This window comes from Elgaria multicarinata, chromosome 13 (genome assembly GCF_023053635.1).
Source record: "Elgaria multicarinata webbii isolate HBS135686 ecotype San Diego chromosome 13, rElgMul1.1.pri, whole genome shotgun sequence".
Classification (NCBI taxonomy): domain Eukaryota; kingdom Metazoa; phylum Chordata; class Lepidosauria; order Squamata; family Anguidae; genus Elgaria; species Elgaria multicarinata.
In genome coordinates, this window is record NC_086183.1 from 16,643,181 (window position 1) to 16,670,766 (window position 27,586).

The 27,586-nt window shown below is 45.9% G+C and overlaps 2 protein-coding genes across 3 annotated transcripts in view; one reads left to right on the top strand and one right to left on the bottom strand.

Moving 5' to 3' along the window:
- Positions 1-27,586, bottom strand: part of PABPC4 (poly(A) binding protein cytoplasmic 4) — a 563,337-nt gene that overhangs the window by 274,501 nt on the left and 261,250 nt on the right. The window lies entirely within an intron of this gene.
- The window catches only part of MACF1 (microtubule actin crosslinking factor 1), a 324,508-nt gene that overhangs the window by 105,213 nt on the left and 191,709 nt on the right, over positions 1-27,586 (top strand). Inside the window, exon 5 of one of the 2 annotated variants that reach the window (XM_063139804.1) lies at positions 4,811-4,903. In XM_063139804.1, the coding sequence (XP_062995874.1) occupies positions 4,811-4,903 (93 nt within the window). Of the gene's footprint in view, positions 1-4,810; positions 4,904-14,702; positions 15,979-27,586 lie in introns of those variants that run through there. The other variant, XM_063139803.1, reaches the window with a different exon arrangement.

The following is a 27,586-nucleotide window of genomic DNA, read 5'->3' on the forward strand; positions in this document are numbered from 1 at the left end:
GGTTGCATGGCTCTACCATTGATTGGTCTTCATTTCACCCCAGACTTACTATGCCCTGTATTATAAACCAGGGAGCCATCCCTAAATCAAGGTACACCCTCATGCCAGTTTCATACCCAAGTTTGCAATAAATATCCAGCTAAGTTTTCTTTTTTGCGGGGGGGGGGGGTGTCTTTAAAGCAGGTGCTGTACTCCCAGCATTGGGCACCCATCTTCTGCCAAGAGGGACTGTATTTTCTTACACACAACTGATAACCCATTGATGTGCAACTTCTGTAGCCACAAAGGATGTGCCCTACTTGGTTGTTATAGAAGGACAAGTCTAGGAAGCTGGGAACATTCTGCTATTTCCCCCCCCCCCCCTCGATTGCAATTCTGTGTCTCATGTGTCTTGTTAATAAGGCTGACTTCTTTGCATGTTGGAGAGGTGGGGAGTCTACCTAATCTTATCTCACTCTTAATTAATGCCTTTGTCCTTCTGGGCAGGTTACCAAGGGAGTGTCCACTAGAACTGGATGGAAACTGGGAGGTTTTCACTTGAAACTTCCTGGTCTCATCTCTAAATTGAAGTAATTGACCCTCCCTCATAATATATATGAGCTCTACTAGTCTTCAAACCAAAAGATAGTGGCTACTACTGATTTTTTTGGTCAATTTAAGGAAGAAGTTAGTCCTAGTGGTAAAGATAGAGTAGCTCTACTAGTCTTCAAACAAGAAAGTAGTAACTAGATACCCATCTAATCCAGTTTACCAAGTGACTTCTGGGGTGCCAGGGTAAGAGGAATAAGGACTCTCCAAAAAGACCCCAAGTAACAGTGCCAATTGGGGCTCAAGAATATGTAACAGATGAGCTGGGTCAATTGTGTACGGTGCGCAGTGGTGACATCTTCTGTCCCTGGGTCTGTAGGAAATATGGACTCTCCAAAAAGACCCCAAGTAACAGTGCCAATTGAGGCTCAAGAATATGTAACAGATGAGCTGTGTCAATTGTGTACGGTGCGCAGTGGTGACATCTTCTGTCCCTGGGTCTGTAGGAAATATGGACTCTTCTCACGCTCCCAGGTCCAATTGCTGGCAAGAATCTCTGCTGCAGGTTGGCAAGCAGTCTGAAAGCACAAAGGGAAGGGCATCTTAAAGCTGCAATGAACTGCCCGGCCCTATTGAGTGTGGCAGATCATGGAGCTTCTCAGAAGGCGTGGGACTGGCTGTCCACCTGATTCCCACAACCAGGAGGCGGTTTCTCACCTGTAACGTAGTGCCTCAGCTTGAACTGCTTGCAGCCCTTTCTCCGACTTGGGTCCTTGTGGCCAAGGGAGTGGATGCCCGGCTTGAGAGGCTCCTGGTTTGATTTCTGTAGCCCCCAACAGGTCTGGTTCTATGGATGCCAGCATTTCAAAGCAACATTAATTGGTAGTTTGCAACATCTTATGGGCTCCATTCAAAGGTGGCAGCGAGTGGGGGAGGCTTTTGGGGGATGAAAGAGAACAAAATTGTAAATAACCCTATCCTAAGGTGAGAAGGCACAGATTTTGGAATCAAGACAGTTGTGCCCTAATGTCTATTCCTGATCCCTTCGCGTGGGACCAGTTCTTTCCACCTCCCACCACCATGCAGTTTCACCATTCTCAGGGCAAAATTCTTCTGAATGCAAGCAACACTTTGGCAAGTCTGAGCTGAATGCTAGGGTTCGTGATGGTTCAGAACATTCTGGCTCAGGAGTTTGGTCAATCTCTTCTCTGTGAGCCTGCGTGGGGTGGAGGGCTAGGGGCAGCAGAGAGGGAACCATCCAGTCCTACGCAGAGTATTTGTATGAACCACCCTTCAGCTACAGACTGGGCTTGGGAGAAGCATTTCACCTCTAGGACTTCTTCCTCCTCTGCCAAGCTAGTGTGGGTAACGCATTCCTTCGAGTGTTAGATCTTGAGGCAGTTGTGGTCTGAGAATTTATTAACTGGGTTGGTTGTATAATGCAGGGTGTGGGTTGATCAAGTTTGGGCTTGTATTTTATATGGTGTACAGATGTGTAAAAAAGTAGCATTTGAGGTGATGAAAGGATAAGTAATCTCTCTAAACTTAACAGCATGCTGTGAAATACATGGGCAGAGGCTCCTGGAGAAATGTGTTTTAATTAGTATTTTTAAGGATGAACTGCAATTTTTTGTTAAATGGAAATTGTGTGTGTGTGTTGGGGGAGCATTTTACACATGGATACCCATGATTCCGTGTATTATAGCTCAACTTAAGGTAGGAAGTATTTGCTCAGTGGCAGAGGCTATGATGTCCTAGAGTCCATCCCCATCAGCTCCAGGGACCTCAGGAAATGGGGCTGAGAATTACGTCAGAGAGCTCCGAGTAGACAATGTTGAACTACGTAGACCAAAGGCCGACTCATATGCTTTCATTATCGCTTGATTGAGGGACCCTTCCAGTATGCTGGACTCAATGCTGAAGAAAGCACGGAAGAGTGGTGTGGAGATATGCACTCTTGCATATTATGGGCGTGTGTGTTGTTTGCCTGCGAAGTTTTAAGGACTCAAAAGTGAACATCCAACACCATCATTTTGGCCTTGTCTTGGAGAAGGTTTTAAAACATTCAGACAAATAGCACTACTTATCTGCGGGACAGATGTGCTGGGCGAGGGTGTAAGCTACATGCTTATAAAATGTGATGAGGATTGTGTAGGGATTCAATGGAGGGACTTTATAATCTCATAATGAAATAGGTTCCCAGTAGGCTTAGAACAACAAAACAAAACGTTTCTTCAAGCCCGCCTTAATTTAACTTAGGCCATTGCTTTTCAAATATTCTGAAGCCAGACCCACTTGTAAACTGACTTCCTCCTTTTGAGCCCTACTTTCCACATTTTTTAATTTACTACATTTATATCCTGCCTTTTCCTCTGAGGAGCCCAAGGCAATGTACACCATCCTGCCTCTCTCCATTTTATCCTCATAATAACTCTGTGAAGTAGGTTAGGTTGACTCTGTGACTGGCGCAAAGTCGCCCAGTGGGCTTCATGGCTGAGTGGGGACTTGAACCCGAGTCGCTCCAGTCTTCGCCCAACCCTCTAACCACTACATCACACTGGTTCTCAATTACAACAGAAATTAGTGCAGAACAAGTTTATACTTTATTTTCAATTTTTAACGTTAACATAGGTGTGTGTATGCAGTCTATATTTGAATACAAATTAAACATGACATAGAGGGAAGCCCCCTCCCCCGACTCTTCACATGAGGGGCCACATGAAAGTCCTGGTGCGCTGGGAGCCCAGCGAAAGAAGAAAAGCCCCGGAAATGGGGAAATGCCCCCTATTGTGTGACCCACCCAGGAACATGTTAGAACCAATGCTTTGAGAAGCCATTACTTAGGGCACACTCCTCCAGCCTGGTGCCCTCTAGATGTGTTGGACTACAGCCCCCAGCATTCCCTAGCTAGCATGGCTGGCTGGGGGATGAATTGTACTCCAACACATCTGGAGGACACCAGGTTGGAGAAGACTGGCTTAGGGAGTTTGCTGCCGCATGATGCTGAGTGATGGCTGTTTGCCGAGATGGTTTTAAAGAGGGCCAGACTAATTTATACAGGAAGGTCTCTCTCAACTGCCATTAGCCACAGTGACCAAATGTGAACACCTTTGGTGGAATAATGAAGAACTAATAATGCCATAACATCAGTAATCTTCAGAGGCAGGATTCATATCAGAGGGAAGGGGTTAGACCTGTTAGAGCATATACATTGCCTACAAAGGGTCTCTGCTCAATCATAGAATCATAGAATAATAGAGTTGGAAGGGGCCTACAAGGCCATCGAGTCCATCCCCTTGCTCAATGCAGGAATCCACCTAAAGCATCCCTGACAGGTGACTGTACAGCTGCCTCTTGAATGCCTCTAGTGTGAGAGAGCCCACAACCTCCCTAGGTCACTGGTTCCATTGTTGCACTGCTCTAATAGTCAGGACATTTTTCCTGATGTCCAGACGGAATCTGGCTTCCTGTAACTTGAGCCCTCAGCATCTTCCATTTAAAACAATGTCTGGTGGCAGCAGGGTTGAGAAAGACCTTTGCCCAAGACTTCAGAAAGCCACTTCCGGACTGATGGACTGGCTTGGTGTAAGGCAGCTTGCTAGGCTTGTATGCTGGGGGATGACCAATCCCTATCATGCCCTCCCTGCTTGTGGGCTTCCTACAGACATCTGGATGGCCACCATTGGACTTGGAACACTGGGCTACATAGTTGTTTGGTTTGGCCCAGTGCAGTCCCTCCTTTGCACTAAGACTGTCATAGAATCATAGAATAGTAGAGTTAGAAGGGGCATACAAGGCCATCGAGTCCAACTCCCTGCTCATTGCAGGAATCTACCTTAAAGCATCCCTGACAGATGGCTGTTTTGCTGCCTCTTGAATGCCTCTAGTGTGGGAGAGCCTACAACCTTCCTAGGTCATTGATTCCATTGTCATACTGCTCTAACAGTCAGGAAGTCTTTCCTGATGTCCAGCCGGAATCTGCCTTCCTGTAACTTGAGCCCGTTATTCTGTGTCCTGCACTCTGGGAGGATTGAAAAGAGATCCTGGCCCTCCTCTGTGTGACAACCTTTCAAATGTCTTTAGAAGAGGTGATGAGGCAGCAGCAAGCACAACAACAACAACAACAACAACAACAATAATTTTATTTGTTACCCGCCTCTCCCTCTGGATCGAGGCGGGGTACAACACAAATAAAAACACCATAAAATACATAAAACTAATTCAAATGTTTTAAACCATTTTTTTGTTTTTTGTCTCATCTTCATGTTTGGTCCCCTTCCAGGTGAAACTGGTGAATATTCGCAATGATGACATAACGGATGGGAACCCCAAGCTGACCTTGGGGCTAATCTGGACTATTATCTTGCACTTCCAGGTAAGAATTTGTCTTTTCTCTTTTGTTGATGGACATTAAACAGAAACAAACTTGTAAGCATCTTGGTGCCAACTTGGCATGTATAGGATAAAGTCTCCCTTTAAGGATGGTGACAATGTGTTGGTTGGTCTGGGCAGTTAGCATCTCCTAGTGTCGTGGAGGCCGGGCTCTTGGAGAACATGCAGCTCTCCTCGCTGTTTGTTTGCATAATTTTGACTGACCATGTGAGCATATTATAGGCACTGAGGCTATTGGGAAGACTGCTGCTAGTTTAGCTGAGTTGACAGGTTGGGATCTTTAGAGTTTTTTGGCGTGCCGAGTATGAGTTGACAAGTTGGGATCTTTAGAGCTTTTTGGCGTGCGAGTATGAAAAATGGGAACGGCTATGTTTTGAAGAAAGATGCTGTGCTCCCCACATGGCTATTTTTTTAATAGTAATCAACTTAGGACACTTAAAATCCTGGGATTTTGTACAACGTCTGAGATCGTTATGATTTCTTAACTTGGTAGATGATTTGGGGTCCATGCTTAAGGTTTGAACATCTCATTACATGTGCTTTTGGGGGTTTTGTGATGGGGAGGTACTTTTGACACAAGAGAATGCAAGTTGTGCTGTGCTTTTACATGGGGGCCATGGGGCGGGGAGTGGGAGCGTGATAACTCTATTTAAGGTTGAGGAGGGAGGTCATCATTCCCATTACACAGCTGGGGTAGTGGTCTTAGCCTGTAAGAAGGTGACTTGCCATGGCAAGAAGAAATTGAATCCGGCTCTTACCAGTTTCTGCCTTCTTAGCTCACACAGATTTAGCATCTAGGTTATATCATGTGCAATAATTGTATGCTTTTCAGGATTTGGTTATAAGAAATGGCTTTATTGTATAGGATTTTTCCTGTTACTGACCTGGTTGGTGGTCTTTGGTTCCCCCTCATCCATTTATCTGATGGGTATGAGATTTTCCTCTTTGGGGCATTCTGCTTAGACAATTGAGTTCTGAGTGGCACTCTTAGTTGGTGGCTTCTCTTGGGGTGACCATTCTGAAATGCAATTGTATGCATGTACTGTGATAATCCATCGTTTGACAACCCCTCTCACCGATCTCCTTACCAATGGAAACCTGAAGCTGAATCCTTGATGAGTGGTTCCCAGGTCTGGGAATTGGGTTGGCCACCTGTACTAGATTGGGTTGCAGTTCCTCTGAAGGAACAGGTGAACCACCAAGAGAGCTTCAGCTATTGGGTGGTACAGAAATGTTATAAATAAAATACGTACCTGTTTTTTTATCGTATTTAATCTGGGGATCCATCTTTGTCACTACAGACCGAGGTGACCTCAGTGGCTTGGAGTGCCCATTACCAGCCTCTGCTGGTGCACTGGCCAGTATCCCTTACTTGCTAGGGATAGCCTAGCCACTGTGGTTTATGTACTGGTAACCTCACAATCAAACTACTGCAATGTGCTCAACGTGGGTCTTCCCTTGTACTTGATCCAGAAGCTATAAAGCTACTGCAGAATGGAGCAGCTAGATATATACACACATTAAACCTGTATTAAAGGAACTGCACTGTCTGCCAGCCTGAAGGCACATGAGGAAGCCACTGGGCTGCCAGTCTCACTGCCTGAATCGAAGGCCACCTCGAGCTCCCTCTATACAAGAGAGGTGGGATAAATACAATCAATTGATCTTAAATATGTCAACCAGTCAGTGCTGAGTTGTCTGCCCAGTAAGATTTAGTTAAATAAACCCTGTGATGCTATCATGCTCAGAGCATCTTTGCAGCCCAGCCCAGCCCCCACAAGTGGCAGCCAGGGTTGACGACATTTTGAGGCGATGCAGGGATGCTGCTTGCCACAGCAGCCACATAATTCTCACGCTATCTAGTTGTTTGTCTTGAGGTTGTTCGCTTCCATATTTTGTTCAAGGAAAAGTAGCTGAACATTCTTTCAGTATCACAAACACCCCACCTTCATTGCAGGCAGGCACTAGATGGCACTGCTGTATTGAGAAAGAGGGGAGGGAAGAGATGGGGGGGACTGGAGTGGGTGAGGCCAGCCTGAGCCCCTGGGAACGTGCAGATGGCAGCTGTGACCTGATGCCCAGGAAGTGCTTCAGGGTCTCTGCTGCTGCTGCTGCTGTTTCAAATTGGGATGAGAAGAGCTACCCGCCCTGGGGCCAAGAGGCGGACGACAAACCAGGGGGAGAGAGCTTGGCTGGGGCTTAAGTGCTCCCAGCTGGAGACTTCTCCTGGTACCCAACTGTGTGCTGCAAATCAGTATGAATTTGTCCACTGCCGTTTGGAATTAAGGGGATTTCTTCGGGCAGTGTGACCTCTGTTGTTAACCCCTTGTGTCTTCCCGCCTTTATGTAATGTCCACCTGACCCTGCCGTGACCCAGCCACCAAAAAAATTCCATTTCTAGACTTGCAAATTCTTGGCTTGAGGCATAAAATACGCCTCAACGTTTTGAGTGCTCAGAAATATTCTGTTCTAATTCTAAATTGGTGTCTGAGGCTGGCTATGAACCGGATGAGGGCGAACAAATTGAAGCTTAATCCAAACAAGGCAGAGGTGCTCCTGGTCAGTCGAAAGACAGATCAGGGAATAGGGATTCCACCTGTGCTGGATGAGGTTACGCTCCCTGAAGATTCAGGCTCACAGTGGGGGGACTCCTGGACTTTACCTTGAACTTGGATGCCTAGGTTTTGGCTAGAAGTGCATTTGCACAGCTGAGGTTAGTGTGGCAAGTGCGCCCATTCCTAGAGACATCTGATCTGGCCTCAGTCACACGTGCCTTAGTTATACCCCGTTCGGACTACTGTAATATACTCTATGTGGGGTTCACATCGAAAATTCTTCAGAAACTTCAGCTGGTCTAGAATGCTGCAGCCAGATTGTTGACTGTGCTGTTACAAGGAGCACATGTCTCCCACGTTACAACAGTTTCACTGGCTATCAGTCTGTTTCCAGGCAGAATTCAAACTGCATGGTATGACTTAAAAAACCCTATATGACTTGGGTCTAGGCTACCTGAAAGACCTCCTGCCTCCATATGAGCCTGCCTGGTTCTTAGGATCTACAGGAGAGGCCCTTCTTTCAGGACCACCACCTTCAGAGCTGCATTTGGTGGCAACATGAAAGAGGGCCTTCTTGGTGGCTGCTCCCTGGCTGGCAAACTCTCTACTGAGGGAGGCTTGGTTGGCTTCCTCTCTGCTGTCCTTCCATCAGCAGGCAAAGATTGTTTTATTCTAGCAGGCCCTTTGGTGTGTAAGTGGGTCTGTTGAGCTGGATGCTATTTTTTCTCTGTTGTGCTTTTAACTGTTTTTAATTCTGTTTTCATGTATTTGCATATTGTTTTTATGAAGTTTTATTAGTGATTGTGAGCCGCCTTGAGTGCAACTTCTGGTAGAAAGGCAGGGTTCAAATCAAATCAAATCAATCAGTCACTCAATATAAGGGTGTTGCTCTCCCAGGAAAATAATGTTGGTTTCAGAAAATAATAGCAGCTGGGGAATAAATAAATTCAGTTGCATTTGTGGAAGGGTTCCTTTTAGTGCCGAATCAAGTTTTCATAAGGTTTGATTTGGTTTTTCTTTTTCTTTTTTTGTGGGGGGTGAGTGGAAGTTTGCCCCAAATCTCATCTACCTACGTTCCTTCCTTTTTAAAATATAAAAAAATAAAAAATAGCATTTTTGCAGCTGTTTGCAAGTGTTGTTCCCCTGATCATCTGGTGGTGCTGTGAGGTGGAGGGAGAGAAAACCCATCGGTCTTATTAGGACAATCAGTCTGACGCTCCCTACATTGCCCATCACTATTGTGCAGGAAGACTTTTGACCAGATCCAGGTCTAGTTGGATTAGCTTAATAATAAGGGGCTGCCTTTGAAGACTTCTGGTTCAAAGAGCTGCAGCCAGATTGTTGACCGGGGCTGGTTACAGGGAGCATACAACTCCCCTGTTAAAACAACTTCACTGGTGGTTTCCAGGCACAATTCAAAGTGCTGGTTATCACCTATAAAGCCCTTTACGGCTCGGGTCCAGGTTATCTGAAAGACCGTATTCTCCCATAGGAGCCTGCCCGTGCTCTGAGATCTTCTGGGGAGGCCTCTCTCCCAGTCCCACCGACATCCCAGGCACGCCTGATGGGTACGCAGGAGAGGGCCTTCTTGGTGGCTGCTCCAAGGCTCTGGAACTCCCTTCCCAGGGAGGCTAGGCTGGCTCCCTCTATGCTACACTTTCGGAGGCAGGCAAAAACTTTCTTGTTTCAGCAGGCTTTTGGAGCTACTCTGGACCTGTGTTAATGTATTGGATTCCCTCCCACTTTTTGATCTGTTACTGTTTTTAAAAATGTTAACAGGTTTTTAATTTTACTGTAGGTTTAATTCTATTTTAACTTTTGTAAATTTATATTTATATGTTTTAACTGTACATGTTTTAACTTTGTAAACCGCCTTGAGTCCCAGTACTGGGGAAAAGGTGGGAAATAATAATAATAATAATAATAATAATAATAATAATAATAATAATAATAATAATAATAGAAGAAGAAGCAGTTGAAGCCACTTACTGCACATTTAGAGGAGCAGCTGAATGGGCATCTCATTGAAAGTAATGCCATATGCCCTGGGGGACAAGTAAACTTCCAACTGTGGAGGGAGAGTTTGGCAAAGGTACTCAGTCTCCACAGCAAAGTTAACTAATTGTTATATGAATGAAAGAAAAATGACAGACCTCAGGCAGTGTCCAGCAGGGTGCTGTTCCCCCTCCTATTCCATTATGCCTCTGCCAATCCAGTTCTGCAAGCAAGAACTGTATAATATTGCCAGGATTCGACCATTTTTGTCTGTCTCTTCTGCCAAGACTCTCGTTCACGCACTGCTTATCTCTCGGTTGGACTACTGCAACCTTCTTCTCTCTGGCCTTCCTTCGTCTCACATCAGTCCGCTGGTCTCTGTCCACCACTCTGCCGCTAAGATCATCTTCCTGGCCCGCCGCTCTGACCATGTCACTCCGCTTCTGAAATCTCTTCATTGGCTTCCAATTCACTCCAGAATCCAATATAAACTTCTCCTGTTGACCTTCAAAGCTTTTCACGATCTAGCTCCTGCCTATCTCTCCTCTCTCATCTCACACTATTGCCCCGCTCGTGCTCTCCGCTCCTCTGATGCCATGCTTCTCGCCTGCCCAAGGACCTCCACTTCCCTTACTCGGCTTCGTCCTTTTTCTTCTGCTGCCCCTCATGCCTGGAACGCTCTTCCAGAACACTTGAGAACTACCAACTCAAACACAGCTTTTAAAACTCAGCTAAAAACTTTTCTTTTCCCTATAGCTTTTAAACATTGAGTTTGTTCTGACTCTATACTGTTAGCTTCACCCTACCCGGTGCCTGTTTACACTTCCCTGTGCCTGTTTGCATTCTCTTTCCCTCCTTATTGTTTACTACAACTTTATTAGATTGTAAGCCTATGCGGCAGGGTCTTGCTATTTACTGTGTGGTCTGTGTAGCACCATGTACATCGATGGTGCTATATAAATAAATAATAATAATAATAATAAATAAACCACTTAGTGCTTCCAGCAGCAACTGGAAATGAGCGGAAGCACTGGTTTCCGGAATGGGGCAGGTCAGCGGACCTTGCATAAGGGAACTCCGCCAACCTGTCCCAGTCCAGACACTTGCACCATGGAATTAGCAGGAGGGGCAGTTTACCAAACAGCCCAATGAATATTTCCATTTAAAATGGAATACCCTTTATTTTTGTAAAACTTGTCATTTGTATTTCATTGTGAAATTTGGCTTTAACGTAGTAAAGTTAATGAATGTTATATTAATATCATTACTGCCACGCAGTGTTTTGACAAACATATGAGCATAGTTTTCTTAAAAGAAAGAAAGAAATTAACGCCATGTGGATTGACAAGTGCATTTGAATGAACTTCCTTGACCTACCCAAATAGGTTAGCTATATTTATTTATTTATTTTATTTTATTTATTCATTACATTTTTATACCGCCCAATAGCCGAAGCTCTCTGGGCGGTTCACAAAAATTAAAACCATAATAAAACAACCAACAGGTTAAGAGCACAAATACAAAATACAGTATAAAAAGCACAACCAGGATAAAACCACACAGCAAAATTGATATAAGATTAAAATACAGAGTTAAAAAAGTAAAATTTAAATTTAAGTTAAAATTAAGTGTTAAAATACTGAGAGAATAAAAAGGTCTTCAGCTGGCGACGAAAGGAGTACAGTGTAGGCGCCAGGCGGACCTCTCTGGGGAGCTCATTCCACAACCGGGGTGCCACAGCGGAGAATACACAACTAGAACAAGAGAAGGCCCAGAAATGAAATGCTGGTACATGCTTAGCTAAAAAAAAAAAAAAAAGAACTGTTTGTGCTTTTAATTTTGAACTTGAAAAAACCCAAACTTGTCCTTGTTGCTCAAGGGAGTACTTGGCACAGATGCCATTTGAGGAAGCCCTGCAGCATCTGCCTGGAATGTTTGGTGTTGAATTATCTTGACTCTTAGCATTCTCTTCCCCAACATTTGGGATCCTGAACTTTGCTCCGCCACCCATTTCCCTTTGACCCCTTACTTGGAATATTTCCATTTCTGGGTTGAGCTGGCAGAGTGAATGAAGACAGACCATTTAAAGGACGGGTTCACATCAGTGCCCCCCAACCTTTTTGGGTTGGTGGACACATTTCAAAGTTTGAGAGAAATGGCTCCCATGATGGGCAATTTCCTAGATGGCAAACTGATAAGGCTTACTCACCTACAAGGCAGATGCGGGGGCTGAGTTCCCAAACACTAAACTACTCTTCTGAACTTACAGCTCTTTTTGTAAAGTGATGAAGATCAGGGATAAGACATGGGGCCCAGAGGCATTATTTGTGCACTTCACTTTGCAGCATGTCAGCCTCCCAGTAAATTGTTTTTATTAACCCTCCCTAAATAAAATTACAAAATGGAAGGGCGTGGAGCCTGAAGGGTGCCAGGAGAGATGTCTGGGGGCATAGTGGTGCCTACTGAACCACGTTGGAGACCCCAAGTTTGGATGCTCCTGTTTTTTACAGGAGGCTCTTTTTACTAGAAACCTCTTTTCCTGCCTGAAACCTTGGAGAGCTCCTGCCAGGCAGTGTCGACAGTACTGGACTAGATAGACCAAGGGTCTATCATACCTACTTTTTTTCCTGGTATGCATCCGCGATTTCCACCTCCATTTCATTAGTGCGTTAAGCGCTGATCACTTTCATGTGCGTGTGTTGTTGCATTGTTGCGCTATTTCGTTGTGTTTACCTTTTCATCTGCACCGGCTCACATTTCCTGGTATTGCTGCCCCACCCTGCCCCTTCTCCTTCCCCCTCCAGTTCACTGGTTCTTGTGGTTGATGGACATTCTGATGGACGTAGGCGCCTTCCTCCCCCTCACTCTGGTTTTGTTGTCTATTAGTGATTTAGCATTTCATCGGTTGGGCACTTCGTACCGCAGGCCAAAAAAAAAAAAAAAAGAGGGAAGTTGAAACGGGTGGATGATAGAGCAATGAGAGTGGGGTTGGAGCAGCGAAAGTCTGTTTGACTGATTTGGTGTGCTGGAGGAGAACCGCCCCGCCCTCTTCTTTCATCAGCAAGACCACCCAAGAAGGGACGTTCTGTAACATAGCGCAAGGACAGCAATACATGGGGATGGAAGGGCAGTTTTATCCCATGTGGAGAAAAAATACTGCACTTTCCCCACCCCAGGAAAACACGGAAAATGGAGGGGGAAAGGTGAGATGACTGCAGGACAGGGACGACATCGTGTGAGGGTTGCGGAGCAAAACAGCAAACAACACAGAACGAAAGTGTGATAAAATGCTGGTGTGATGGAGCACTGACTTTGTATCAAACAGCTTCCTATGTCCCTAAGCAGAGTTGTAATGGCTTTTACACACTACCAAGGATAATGCCTTTTCCCCTGTATATTTCACTGTTCTTTATTATTATCCTGCTATGGGTGGTTCCAGATGGACAGCTCCTAGGACTACCAATTAAAATACATTTTGCAGCTAGCTATTCCGTCTTTTCTACCTTAACAGGTTTTTTTATGGGGTTGGGGGAAAGATGGAAGGAACAGTGGGGAAAACATTGGAGGGATGCAAGATGAATATATTGTCTGGACCCTGTGTAAAATTACAAGAACGAGGCAGGGCGGATCCACTCCAGAGCCCTTCCACACCCATGTGCAGTGTCATAGCTGCTGTGGATGAGGAAGGTAAAGAAGGTCCAGTTTGGCTGAGCAGCCATTTGAAGCGCAGTCTACTGTCACCATAATCTTTGCAGTGGGCATCATTTGATCATCCAGTTAATTTTTAAAAATCAGTGTTAAAATAATTTTACGGCTTTTTTTTTATTAAAAAATTAAAATGTTACTGAAATACCATGTAAATGAAAGAGTGTTATACTGTTGTAACATTCTATCTTAAAAAACAAAAATATTTTAAAGCCCTTTTTGGTCCCTGAGTGCCAGTCCCAAATAATAAGAGGAGAAATGCAGTTACTTCACATGATGATGATGATGAATATTTATTTATAAAGCACCATCAATGTTCATGGCCCTGTACAGAATAAAACAAAACAAGACAGTCTGCAATATGGTTTACAATCTAAAATCACAGTAACAGACAGGGGAGGGAGGGGAAAAACCAACCGGGGTAGGGGGGCATTTAAACTAAAATATAGACTAGTATGATCACGCTACGATTGAAAAGCTTTCGAGAAAAGAAACGTTTTCAAGCAAGATTTAAAAACTGATGAGGATGATAAAAGCTCCTTAGAAACTTGAACAGAATAAAAATGAACATTGATTGAATGGGGTAAAAAGGAGCACGCCGTCCTCTCAGGCATATGGCCTTTGAGGTTTGGGCCTGGCTTTGGGTCAGATTCCTGGGTTGGGCCCTGGCCCATAGAAAGCCTGGCCTCCCCTCTGCCTTCCTCTGGAGCCCTAGTAACCTCCATTTCCCCCTGTGGAGAATGTGTTCGTAATGGGTGCACATCTAAACGGCTTCTCTCCTTACCCAGGGACCTCTATTTCTTATCCAATGGTTTAGGGATTCAGTCAGCCCCATCTTTTACGACCTAGACACCTTCAGCTGCATCTACATGATAGAGGGATATTGCAAAAGTATATCATAACAATGATTTTCAAGGCTGGATGTAGATTTGACGTGCTGTGATGTCAGCATCAAATATTTAGGTGTTACTGGGCTCGAAAGGTTTTTCTCTTCCCAGCTTTGCTAAGGTTTATCTTCCCATTCTGTCACGAACGCAGCAGCTCTGGGCATTTTCTGTTGATATGCACAGCGGCGCGTCTGTCTCCTTCTCAGATTTTGCTTCCTTTCTGTTTCTCACTCCCTTCTCTATTTTTCACTCCCTTCACTCAACACCTTTGTTGTTGTAGTGTGGGTTTTTTTTGTGTGTGCTTTTTTTCCTAAACAAAACTTTGCTCCCTGATTTCCATCTATCTGTCTTTGTGCCACACCCCTGAGCAGCGTCTTCCTCCCTCCTTCCCTCCCGCTGCCACCTCCCAGCTTCTGTCTGGCTCTCTGCTTTCTGTTTGCCTTACGGAGGGTAGCACTCCCATTACCTCATATTTGGAGAGCGAAAGCTGCAGCCAATCCGGGCTCCGTCTGCTTTTAGGTCAAGTGATTTCTGAACTGCAGTGAGATGCTTTGAATGTGTCTTCCTCCGGCTCCCAGCCTCGTAAGATGGCTGTCTGAAAACGGCAGCGGCTAGAAGGGGAGAATCTTGGTGTGAGTGTGTGCGTGTGTGTGAGCCTGCCTGCATTAGTGTGTGTTTTTAAAATGTGCATCTAATCTGATGAAGCGGCGGCTGGGATTTATCCAGGAGCCCAGTGCCAGCTTAGCTGCATTGTCACGGGTGTCTTGCGCACCAGGGAGATGGGGAATACTCTTGGTTGTGTTAAAGAGCCGAAAGAGCAAGCCGGGGAGGCGGGGAATGCTCCCCTCTCCCCCAAAAGAAAAGCCCGCTTCAAACGCAAGAGGAAGGGGAAGAAGAGGATGGCTCCAGAGAAGGCTGATCTGGTGCTGGAGGGACCCTCCAAAGGGGCTGAGATTGATGCTGAAGAAGAAGAGAAGGAGGAGGAGGAGAAGGAAAAGGAGGCAGTAAAGAAGTTCAGAGTCTCTCCCTTGCAGGAGGAAGGGAAGGACGTTGTCAGGAGCTTGCACCTAAATGCAGCCTCATGTGGCGAGGCTTGTCCCACTTTGGAACCGGAACGTCCAGAGCAAGGGCAAGTTGTGCAGGTGAGGGAGAGATTCCAAGGGAAACTTGAGCGAGCTCACCTGGTGACTGGAAATGCCTCCCCTGGGTCTGGAACTCCGGGAGACCTTCTAGAAGGGGGCACCACTGTCATTGCCCGCCTGCTTGACAACCCAGCAGAGCAGAACCGTGAAAAGGTGGCGAGCCAGCTGGTTGCCTTTCAGAGGCCAGGTTCTGGCAACAGCCGAGCCATTCTGTTGCCTTTGCAATGGGAAGTGTCGGCCGAAGGACCCCAGGAGGATGACACAGACACGGTGGTAGTGGTGTGCAGGACTTGGGAGCAACCAAAGTTGGAGACCCCCTCAACTCTGGCTGAAGAGTCCCCCGAGGCCTGGAATAGTGAAGAAGGAAATGAAAGCTTATCAAGTGCTACGTGGGCCGCTTCTTGGACAGCGGAGAAAGGCACCATCTCAGAGCTGTCCACGCCATCACCCTTGGTGGATCAGATGGACACCCAAGCCACAGAGAAGCCTCCACGGCTGCCATTGGCACAAGAGCCACTTGTTGGCAAGGGGGCAGATGGCACCTGGTCAAAGCTGCCTGCCTCCCAAAGCAAGTCGTCCTTCAGTGGGTCAACCTCGAGCACCTTCCAGTGTTCCTCAGGATATGGGAGTGACTCCACTCACCAGCAGGTCAAGGTGACCCGGGCCAACAGGAAACCCATGTTGCTCTGTGCAGATGGCCCCACTTCCTCGGTGGGAGAAGACCTTGAATGGAGGATGACGACAAAGGAGAACATTAGGCCAACTGAAGGAGGGGTCAGTGAAGGGTTTTTTTCTCTCTCCCCCTCTTTGGGATGAGGGAGGGTTAGGGGTGCTGGCCTCTTAACTCTGTGGTACTTCCTGACTGGGAAATTCTTCCTGGAAGCCTTTGGAGCCGCACCCCTTAAATCACACTTGTATGCAGGTTGATTGCCTGGGGTGCGGAAGAATCACCTCCAGGTGATTAGACAGTGAAGACTTTCTAAATTGGAAGAGTCTACCCTAGACTTCTCTGTCCATCAGTGAGGCAGAAATTAAGAAAGTAGGAGTGCCTGGCTAATAAATGAAAAAGTGGCAAAGCTGCCCCAATTCCGGGTGCCTGGAACTGATTGTCGGCATTCAATGTTGAAGGAAAGGTACTCTGTACATGCTTAAGAGAGCTCTTTTGTTTAGTCCCTGTGCTCCAGTGCTCAGCCCTGGCATAAAATAGAGACTCTGAAGAGACCCCGCTCAAAGTAAGCCCACATCCTCACCCAGAACTTGTGGATTCATATATTTATTGCAGCTTCTTAAAGTTTCGGTGTTTCTGGTTCCTCTATGTATTTATTATTCCTCCCACTCCAATCCCTTCTGTTCACTGTGGGGTTCCAGAAGGGTGCTGAGTCTCATAAGTGTCTGGAGGACACATCTTGTGAGCTGGGAGTCTTGCTCCCTCAACTCACGTGTATACCAGGAAACACCTCCCTGCTCCCAGTTTAGTTCTTTAAGATGCATTTTAGTCTAGATGTTTTGGACTTCAACTCCCATCGGTCCCAGCCAGCATGACCAATAGTCAGGAATTGTGAGAGTTAACGTCCGAAACACCTGGAGGGCACTAGGTTGGGGAAGGCTACTGCATGCGGGGGGGGGGGGGGAGGAATGACAGGTCACTGGAGACAAGGACTGTCTTGTTGCAGGCCAGCCCTAAAACTGCATTAACAGAATACCCAACCAATGTGGTATGTGCCTTTTGACACCGATGTCATGAGAAAAGAGACATCTCCCTTGGTAGATGCCTGTCTCTCGACTTTAAATGTTAAAAGCTTTCTTGTAAGCCGGGGGCTCTCAGCTAACGCAGCGTGAAAAAGATAGATGGGGATAGAGGTTCCCACATTTTCATCTAGATGCCCAGCAATTCTCTAAAACCAGGGGTACCAAATATCCCATCTCTTCCCCCACCCCCTGATAGCCCAAACTGAGAAGCCCATTCACTTTAATTCTAGGTAGGTTCTCTGTGGTGAGGGAAGCCCATTCAAATTGAGCCCTCACTCAAATCGTATGCAGCAACGTTTGTGTATACTGGTGGGGAGCCTTCTGTTCACCCCATTCTTGCAAAAATTCTGAAAGGCGTTCCAAGGAAAGTAGTGAAGATGATAGGAGGGTTTTGGAACAAGGAGCTGGGCATGTTTAGTTTAAAGAAAATGAGAGCAGGTGGGGAACAAAATAATTTTCAAATACCTATAAAGGCAGCCATAAAAAACAGGAATGATCCTGAATGGAAGGGGGAGCACTTGTTGGATTATGTTGGATTATGTTGGATTATGTTATGGATAAAGTATTATATGTTAACATTTATATATTCAAGTAATCTGTTATGTATTTGTTTGTTTTTTCTATGTATGGTGTGTTAAATTGTCATATTTGTTTGTTTTTATTTAGTCTAATATTATTATTATTTTTAAAAAAAGCAGCCATAAAGAGATCGAGAACAGTTGTTTAAAAGATGGCCAAGAATCTGTTGGTTCTATAATCTGCAAAGTTGTGTCGGGTTACCTATCAGCAAGCAGTTTCTAATTGCGAGGAGAGGAGTTGTAGAATTCTACAAAACCCAGGCTACACTGTGCCCCAGACTGACTCACGTAAACTTGACTGCAGAGTGTCTCAAGCCGAGAGTGAGGGCTTATAAATCAAGTAGCTCCAAATGCACTCAAGCAAGCAAGTGGAGTCACATGCAACCTCACCACCACCACCACCACCCAACCCATGTCCTTGCCTAGTCAGACCTGGAACATGCCCTAAAATTCGCACCCATTGAATTTGCTACAGGAGGATGCTATGGTGAAGCTCATCCATTCTACCAAATGTTTTGTCTCTAGTTATATGCTGGCAGGAGCTTAAGTTCGTAGAGCTTTAAGAGAGTTGGGTTTGTTTATAGTCCAGAACATTTTACCAATTCAAAAGAGTAGATTAATTAGACAAGCAGTCAAGTTCCTTCCTGCCTCACTGATTCTTTGATTCGTCTAACCAGGTTTGACAACCGGCAAAGATACACTGTTGAAGGGTGGGCATGTCATTTGCTGATTGTAGGACCAGCCCAATTCCCAGGTTGGGCTGGTCCTCAGTCCTGCACTACATGATCTAAGACACACACCACAAGATCTATCTCGGAGGATGCTGGGGCTCAGTGCAATTCTATCCCGCTTCATTAGTATTCCTAAAAATATTGCCTCCCCAAATGAGTGCTTGGATAACTTGTACGGTCATACTGATCATGACTCTAATGAGCAATCCCAGGATATCCTGGAGAGCTTTCTAGAAATGGTTCAACCTTGTATGTGTGAACTCAGAGTTAGAAGCAGCAGGAGGGAGCAAAACTATGAACCCTGCCAACCACAAGTGGATAAAAGCAAGGGACCCATCTCAGTTGGTATGATTCGTATGGGCTATGAAAGGAGGAAAGGGTTGTAGTGGACGGCTTTGTTCTGTCAAGATTAACAGAGTCTTATCCTGAAATGACCGTTCCAGTCTCATATGATCTAGGCCTGTGTTCCTCTTGACTGTGACTATCTTGGATCATTCCCAGGCTGTTGTGTCCCCCTAAGGAAATCCAAGCATCAAAGCTAAAAGCCTGATTGTTCTTTTACATCAGTGGCTTTTCCTACTGGTAAACCCAAGGGCTTCTTGGAGGCTTATCAGAGATTCCCTAATGAGAAAATCAGTCATGGTTGAAAAGCTTCCTTGAAGAACAATGATTGGTGGTCTGTTCCACATACAGGGAAGTGCTGTCTGTGTGCTCTGGGACACACCCACCAGCTCCGTTTGTACAGCGCAATGGCAGTCTCCCCTCTATGAGTAGGGAGTGTCCCCCCTCCACCCCAACTCAAATCCCTTGCAATGAGCAATAGTTCCTCAGCAGATGAATCAATATAGGTAGGAGTCCCTGAAGGGGGAGGCGCTTCAAAAGCACAGATCTGCATGTTCACTCATTGCAGAACGAAATGCAGCGTGAGTTGCAAGACCCTAATGCTGCTGGGGCCAGGTGGGTGGAGAGGTGTTGTCTGTCGCAATGAACTCACTTCACCCCCTAGAACGGGCAAAGGGCAACAACAACAACAACAACAACAATAATGTAAGAGGAGCCTTGCTAGGTTAGGCTGAAGGTTCGTCTTGTTCAGCAGCCTCCTATTTTCACAAGGTCACCCAGCTGCCTCTAGAAAGCCTACAAGCGGATCATGAAAGCAAGAGCTGTCCCCTCTTGTTGGTCCTGAGCTGCTCATGTCCAGTGACATGCGACCCCTGCATGTGGAGGTGCCAAATCACCATCACGACTAGCAGCCATGATGGAGATGTTTCCACCCTAAATAGAAATGATCAATAAGTTAGTGCAGCGATTCTTCTGTTTTGGCTAAAATGTTCTGGTTTGGGTAAGGCATTCCCATATTTCAACAGTTCAGCTTGATATGATTTTGGGCTTGGTGGCATAATGCACTATGTTGTGTGTTTGGGGATGTGGAGTGAGGTCAAAGAAAATTTATTGGAGTTGGGCATCCTCTTGCAATCCTTGGACATCAAAGTAGAATCAGCGCATTCAGAAATGGAAAGAGATTCCAACTTCTTAGGAGCAAACTTGGAATGTTTAAGGGCCAGTCCTATACAGAATATGAATTCCTTTCAACATATTTAGAGAGAGGCTGTATGTAAAAGAGAAATCATAATCATAGTTTATATGGATCCATAGTTTATATGGATTATGCAAAGGGGTAATTGTATATGTTGGTTTATTTTTGCAAGTTTATTCCTTTGCTATTTATGAGGAAAATCACTCAAGCCCCAGTCTTGACTACTTGGAATCTTGGCCACCTGAAATGTTACCTCATATTGCTCATTTATCAGCAAACTTCTCGCTGCAGCTATAATGGCTAGAAATGTGAGGGTTCTGTTTTTTTGTTTTGTTTTAAAGCTGAGATTCTCTGTCCAGTGCCAGTGTATAATGATTTAAAATCTGGAATGGGGGAAAAAAATGCAATTTAAACCATTGAGTTAAATTCAGTTTCCCATTTTGAAATGGTTGTATTTTCTGAACAAGCATGCATATGCTGACTAATTGCTATAATGAAGTAAAACATACTGGTTTGCAATGAAATAGTACCCTTACAATTTAACTGAAAGTGTTCGGTAGATGGTAATGATTCAATTTTAAGAATGTGTATAGATTAAATCAGGAAAAAATATTAAGGAGAGACTCTTTTTTTAATTAAAGTTATTTTCATCCACCTTGTCCGCTTCTGCGCTTGCCTTGTGGAAAACTCCTGTCTTTTGCAGGGACTGGATTCTTTTGTAGAAGGAGCTCTGCCCCTTGGAGGGTGAGATCAATGTAACTCTTCTTTGCAGGTTCTCTTGTTCACCTCTTGGTGTCAGGGGAGAAGAGTCTTGTTTTTGTTCTCAAGATACGTTTGGTTCAGTAGGGCCTGGAATACTTTGCCATGCTGGGATGAGAATATTCTCTGGATGCCCTGGGAACGGCAGCTTTTCTGCGTTCATAGCGAAGATTGTGGTTCTCTCACTAAGTGCCTTATAGTCATTTCCCCCCAGGATTTTAATAATTATTATTATTGCATTTGCAAGCTGTCTAATGTGGTCTCTTCATTCAAAAGCTTTTATCTCAACATCTTTTCCTCCAATATGATTCGGTCAATCCCTTCCTTCCTTCCTTCCTTCCTTCCTTCCTTCCTTCCTCCTTCCTCTTCTAAGAATTCCAAGGACAGACCCTTTCATGGAGGGGGTGCTATTCCCCGCCCCTCAGAAAGCAGCATCGCTCTGGAAGAAGTCTTTGAAGCTTGTTAGAGAGGAGAAAGCAGCCATTAAATTATCATGATGCTCTGATCTGAATCGGCAGAAGAAGGTGGAGTGACTGAGGGAGGGGGGAGGGGGGAGCTGACGGTGAATAGCCAGAGAGGTTACCAGATGCCTCTTGTAAAAAATATGTCTGCTATTTGCCTGGAGCTGCTCTTATTCCAAAACATTGTGGCTGACCCTGGCCAGATCTAGGATACGACACTTTGAAAACGGTTTGAAAGCTGTATATGGCATGTGTCCTGGGCCCCAGCACTTGTCACTGCTGTTATAAACTGTTTTAAAGCATTGGTGTAGATCCTGCCCCTAAGGCTCAGCTGCATCTGATTTATCATTTTATTTTGGTCTGTCAGCAGCAACACAGAGACAGTAGGCCTAGGAATGCTGTTTGGATTCAGCGCTAATGCTCCTGAATTGAGCCCCCCGTCCACCCACCCCGTTACTACTCTTCAGTGAGAAATTGGGCTGCAGGCTTTCAGGTTGTTTGGCTGGCTTCCCTGAGTCAGTTAAAGCATGTACCATGGGGGTACGTATTAGTTTACTCACTGCCCCTTTCTCTCTTTTGGGGAACTAGGGTTTGGGGCTAAAAATGGAGTTGTGGAACAGGAATTCCTCCCCTTCAATCAGATCTCACCTCACCATCTGCAATATCATGATAATAATACTCACCTACCTTACAGTGTTGTTGTAAAGATTATAACTAGCTAATATACATGAACTCTCAGAAAGAGGTATAAAGGGAATAAATGGTGATTCTCCTTTTGATTTGAGATTTCAGGTAAAATGAACAAGTCCTGTTTCATGCAACTAATAGGTAACACATGGAAATTGTTTTCAAAGGATGTTGTGATGGCCTAACACAGCCTTCCCCATCCTGCTGGGGAAGATGGGAGTTGCAATCCAGCACACCTGGAGGGCACCAGATTGGGGAAAGCTTGCATTGTAATGAGACAAATACATGGAGGTGGAGACTGTTGGTTAGTTGCTGATCGTAACCATAGTTAGAAATGCACACCCCATGTTCGGAGATGGATATTTCTCGTCATGCCCTGCTTTTCAACATTTCGTTCCATCTCTTGGGAGATGGGCGGCTGAGCTCGAAGGACTATTGATCTGATCCAGCAAGGCAATTTTTAAGGTCTTCCTGGACATCTCCATTCCTTCATCCTCATATCTTGCAATTAGCGGTTTGTTTAGTAGGTTATTGCCTCCCCTTCTCCTTCCGTGGGCAAGGGATGTGTAGGTTGATGGCTTTTAGCCATCTGTCTCAATGAGACTGTTACTCTTTTGAAGGGAAGGAGGTACCAATTCCGTTTCCCATCCATTTGCTCAGATTGGCAAATGGCAAAATGATCTGGGGACCAAAATAGCATCATTTCCCTCGTGTGTTTGTAGAAACAACCTGATGTTGCCTCCTCATTTCTCAGCCCTTGAACTTCAAAGACAGGAACACAGCATCTCAAAAAGGAGGGGCATAAAATGTTCTTAAGTGAATTGATGCCGGAGAGCACTATTCTGCTGCCGTTTGTGTGTCTCACTCATGAGCTCCTTGGCCCAAATGTTACATTCGGTCCACAAAGGTGAGCTAGTATAGCTATAGTGGACTAGGCCAATGTGCACTTGAAAATTCCTGCTGAAACCTTCTGCAGCCTTCTCAACCCCAATGGCCGTGCTGGCTGGAGATGATAAAAGTTGTAATCCAACATGTCTAAAGGGCTCTGAGTTGGGGAAGATGGAACTCCCAGCTGGGTGCCTCTTCTTTCACCTGTAAACCCCTGAATTCCAGGTGATTCCAGAAAAAAAAAGTCTTGCTGGGATAAACTCAGCTTGATTTAGCCTGAAATCCCATCTTTGAGTGCCCTTTTCCTGCGCTCCCACTTCCAGTGGACTTTGGTAAAGTCTTTCCATGGCTCAGGAAAGTCACTTTTTAGGATCTTACACTGATGCTAAGGATTTCAAGTACCCCGCCCTTAGATTCCCTCTCCCTGTGTTTTGAACAGAGCATAAGGATGGAAAATTATAACATACACATTCTCTTCCTTTAGCTAGCTTTCAGTTTGCACTGTAATCCCCCCTTCTTTCCTTACAGCCTAGATGTAATGCCATCAGTTCTTATCTTTCTCTCTCTCCTTTTTCATGTCTGTGAATAATGTTCACAGTTACCCATTAAATTACCGTTTTATTACTGTTTTTTAATAAAACTTTTTTTTAAAGTTCTAATCTTATCTCTGTTACTCCTGGAGGACCTGACACTACTCATCTGCTAACTTGACTAAATAATTAAAAAATTGCACATGATGCGCTCCTATGTACATGGGAAATATGCTGTTCCTTTGGCAGAAAAAAGCCAGTGTCGCAGAGGGGAACAGTTCACCATACCAAAAGGGTGGCAACTTTGGGGAGGCCATGGGCCAATTCTTCCCCCTGGCCTCTGGCCCACCTTGGTAGACCACACACCTGCCAAATTCAGCAGTGTGGTGGGAAAATAGGTGAGTTGCCGCCAAAACGTGGCAGCAAACCGCTATGGAGCCTTGGAGAGGCCAAATTTAGCCTTTCTAAGGCTCCATAATGAAGGTAAAACTGGGTCTGGGTCTTTGTGAGATACCACTCATTCTTTCTGGCAAGGCTCTTTATTGGAGGCACTCTAGAAAGTGCCTCCAAAATAAGGCAAATTTGATATTGTGGAACTTGGACAAGAGTAGCTATGACTACAGCAAATAAGACACAGTGCAGAAAACACCATACCTAACCATGGTTTGTTGACTTAACTCTGGTTAGCATCCCAAATGTAGCGAAATGCCACTGCTTGCTGCGGCATTACCCACGTCCCTCTTGTTTGCATGCCTGAGTATGTGGACGAGAATGAAAGAGATGACAGTAGCCAGTGGCACTGTTCCCTGGTGTGTCTGTTTGGCGGTGCCACGCCCCCTGCCACGCCCTGGCAGGTTCCTAACCGGACTGACTTAACAATGCTGGGCCTGCTCCTGAGGCATCTGTAGGTGTTTCACACCTTTATGAGAATAATGACAGGCTGAAATTTGGGGTGTCCTCAATTTGACCATCGTGCTCTGGGAGGCTTTCAAAGCTTGTAGCAATATTTTTGGAGGGTTTTTTTTTTTTGAAGAAAGAGCTCTGACAGTTCTGAGCCTGGGAAGAGCAAACGCCCAAGGAGCCGTCTGTGTGGCAGCCGCTGACAAAGGACCCTGCTTTCCTATGCAATAAGCATGTCAGACTCTGGGGAAGGAGGTGAGCAGCGGAATACAAATGGCGAAGCTGCCTCTCCTTGGCTGTGTGGAGAAGCGGGAGAGGCTGCCTCCGTGCGCCTCCGGCAGAGTTCTTGGTTTCTTGCCTCCGAGCCGAGACTCCATTGCAGCTGGACATGCGTGGAAAGCGAGCCTGGGGGAGATATCTCCCTCCCCAGCAAAAACTAGGAAGAGGTTTTAGCAATGCATCACCGTGAATGGTGACTCTAGAGCGGGGGGGGGGGTGCAAGCTGTAGGCTGCAGGCCTGTTAGGAGCCCTGACCCACGGTTGCTGCAAAAACTGCAGCAGGCCTGTCGCAAGTACTGTGACACTGCCAAGTGCTCTCTGGTATTGGCGTTAGTGACACTGCTACTGCCACTCCCCTTTTCTACCTCCCCCACCCTGGTGCTGAACACCCCGAGCTCTCCTCTGTGCTTCTTTCCATTGAAAGCGCTTTCCCATTTCGGGGAGAAAACTCTAGGGCTGTACGGAGAGGATAGGAGCCACACACTCCTCTTAGACTGGCTGTGAGATCTTACCTTAAGAACATAAGAACATAACAAGTGCCCTGCTGGATCAGACCAAGGGTCCCTCTAGTCCAGCACTCTGTTCACACAGTGGCCAACCAGCCATCGGCCAGGGATGAACAAGCAGGACATGGTGCAACAGCACCCTCCCGCCCATGTTCCCCAGCAACTGGTGCACACAGGCTTATTGCCTCGAATACTGGAGATAGCACACAACCATCAGGCCTAGTAGCCATTGATAGCCTTCGCCTCCAAGAATTTATGCAACCCCCTTTTAAAGCCATCCAGATTGGTGGTCATCACTGCATCTTGTGGTAGTGAGTTCCATATTTTAACTATGCGCTGTGTGAAGAAGTACTTCCTTTTATTTGTCCTGAATCTCCCACCAATCAGCTTCATGGGATGACCCCAGTGGGTTCTAGTATTTTGAGAGAGGGAGAAAATTGTCTTCCTATCCATATTCTCCACACCATGCCTTGTGTATCCACCATGTCTATCATGATGATAGATTGAGTTCATAGCAGGGCTGGGGGCTGGGGAGTGGCGCCTCTGGACTCTGAAGGTACTCTGAGAATTCTCACAGCTTCCAAATGCTTCTAAAGCTTCTAAAGACCCTGTCCCTCCATCCCCTGAGTGGGGGCAGAGGCAGGGCTGCAGGTGGCTGTTAGGCTGTCCAAAACATGTGGTCACCTAAAAAAGAACAATTTGCATGTTGGATCCCTGCCCCCCCCCAATATCCTTGTAAATTGTGATAGGGTGGGAGGGGTAAAACACAGCCCCCTGAGCCCCTCTAAGCCATGACACCCAGCTTACTTCCCAGGGGTGAGTTTTTCCAGGGAAATCAGCTGACTTAGGGACCCAGCAGCCTCCCTGTCTCTCCGCCAGCATGGCTGTGTTCTTGCCTCCTCCCCTGAAGCGGTAGTAATCCAGCTGGCAGCAGAGGGAAGGCAGCCCCGCCCCCGAACCCAGCACTTGCCTCGTGCCCAGAGGTGTGTGCACACTGTGTCATGTGCATGCAGAAAGCATTCAGCCATCCGTCACACACGCTCTCCCTCCCTCCCTCCCTCCCTCTCCATCTTTTGTTGGAAACTGGGTCACTATGCCGTCAGCACTGTGCTGCACGTGCACCCAGCTGCCTGCATAGGTGGGGGGCGGAGCCCAGCTCCCAGACAGAAAAGGAATATGGAGCTTGGAGCCGGCACTGCAACTCGCTGGGTGAAGGCCCTGGGAACATGTGGCGCGCTGTCTAAACGTAGCCCGTGCCTTCCGCAGTCGGGAGCCATTCCCCCCTCCTCCCTGAAGCCTGCCATTACCTTTGGCGCTCAAATGTTACATTTTGAACATTGCATTTCATGAATTAAGCAATCCTCAGAGGTCTAGAGCCAGCAGAGAACCAAACCGAGATTAATTTTTGCCTGGTTAAATTTCGTTTCCTTCCCTCCCACCCCAGTCCTGCTTTCACTCCTGAAGAAAAATTTGACCTCTGAGAATGTTGGCAAAGTTGACGTTTTGGGTGGCAAAAACTTCTAAACATGGTGATGGAATTAGCTGTGCCTTAATCCCTGATCTCCCAATGTCCTCCTGTGAAATGGATGTGGTGTAGGCACAGTACACCTGGAGCAAAACCGTGGTTTAGGTCTGCCCAGGGGGCATGTATAGTAAGAGAATAACAGGCCTATGTCTAGCCCAGAGAGGTGGGAGAATGGAGTGTAGATGTGATACTTAGCCATGGTGAATGCAGCCCACAGTTTGCAAGCACACTTTAAACCATAGTTTTGCATCTGGGTTTATGGCCAATATTTCATTCATTCATTCATTCATTCATTCATTCATTCATTCATTCAATTTATTCATTGCATTTTTATACCGCCCAATAGCTGAAGCTCTCTGGGCGGTTCACAAAAATTAAAACCATTCAAAATATAAAACAAACAGTATAAAACATGATATAAAATACAATATAAATATAATATAAAAGCACAACCAGGATAAAATCAACAGCAGTGCAGAATTACAAATTTAAAATACAAATTTAAAACAGCAAAGTTAAAATTAAATTTATAGACTGTTAAAATGCTGAGAGAATAAAAAGGTCTTCACCTGGCGTCTGAAGGAATATAGTGTAGGTGCCAGGCAAACCTCCTTAGAGAGCTCATTCCATAGCCAGGGTGCCACAGCAGAGAAGACCCTCCTCCTGGTAGCCACCTGCCTCACTTCCTTTGGTAGGGGCTCGCGGAGAAGGACCCCTGAGGATGACCTTAATTTAACCAGGCAAAAATTAATCTTGGTTTGGTTCTCTCCAGACAGGTATATATGGGAGGAGGCGTTCCTTCAGATAGCCTGGCCCAAAGCCGTTTAGGGATTTAAAAGTTAATACCAGCACTTTGAATAAGGCCCGGACCTGGACTGGCAGCCAATGAAGCTGGAAAAGGACTGGTGTGATGTGGTCTTGTTGCCCAGTCCCTGTTAATAAACGTGCTGCCCTGTTTTGTACCAGTTGAAGTTTCTGGACCGTTTTCAAAGGCAGCCCCATGTATAACGCATTGCAGTAATCCAAGCGAGAGGTTATCAGAGCATGGATAACTGTAGCTAGACTATCTCTGTCCAGATAAGGGCGCAGTTGGTATATCAGCCTAAGCTGATAAAAGATGCTCTTTGACCTCTGTGCCTCAAGTGACAGTTCTGGATCCAAGAGCACCCCCAAACTACAAACCCGCTCCTTTAGGGGGAATGCAACCCAGTCAAGAACAGGGCGAACATCACCTAGCCAGACAAGTGAACCA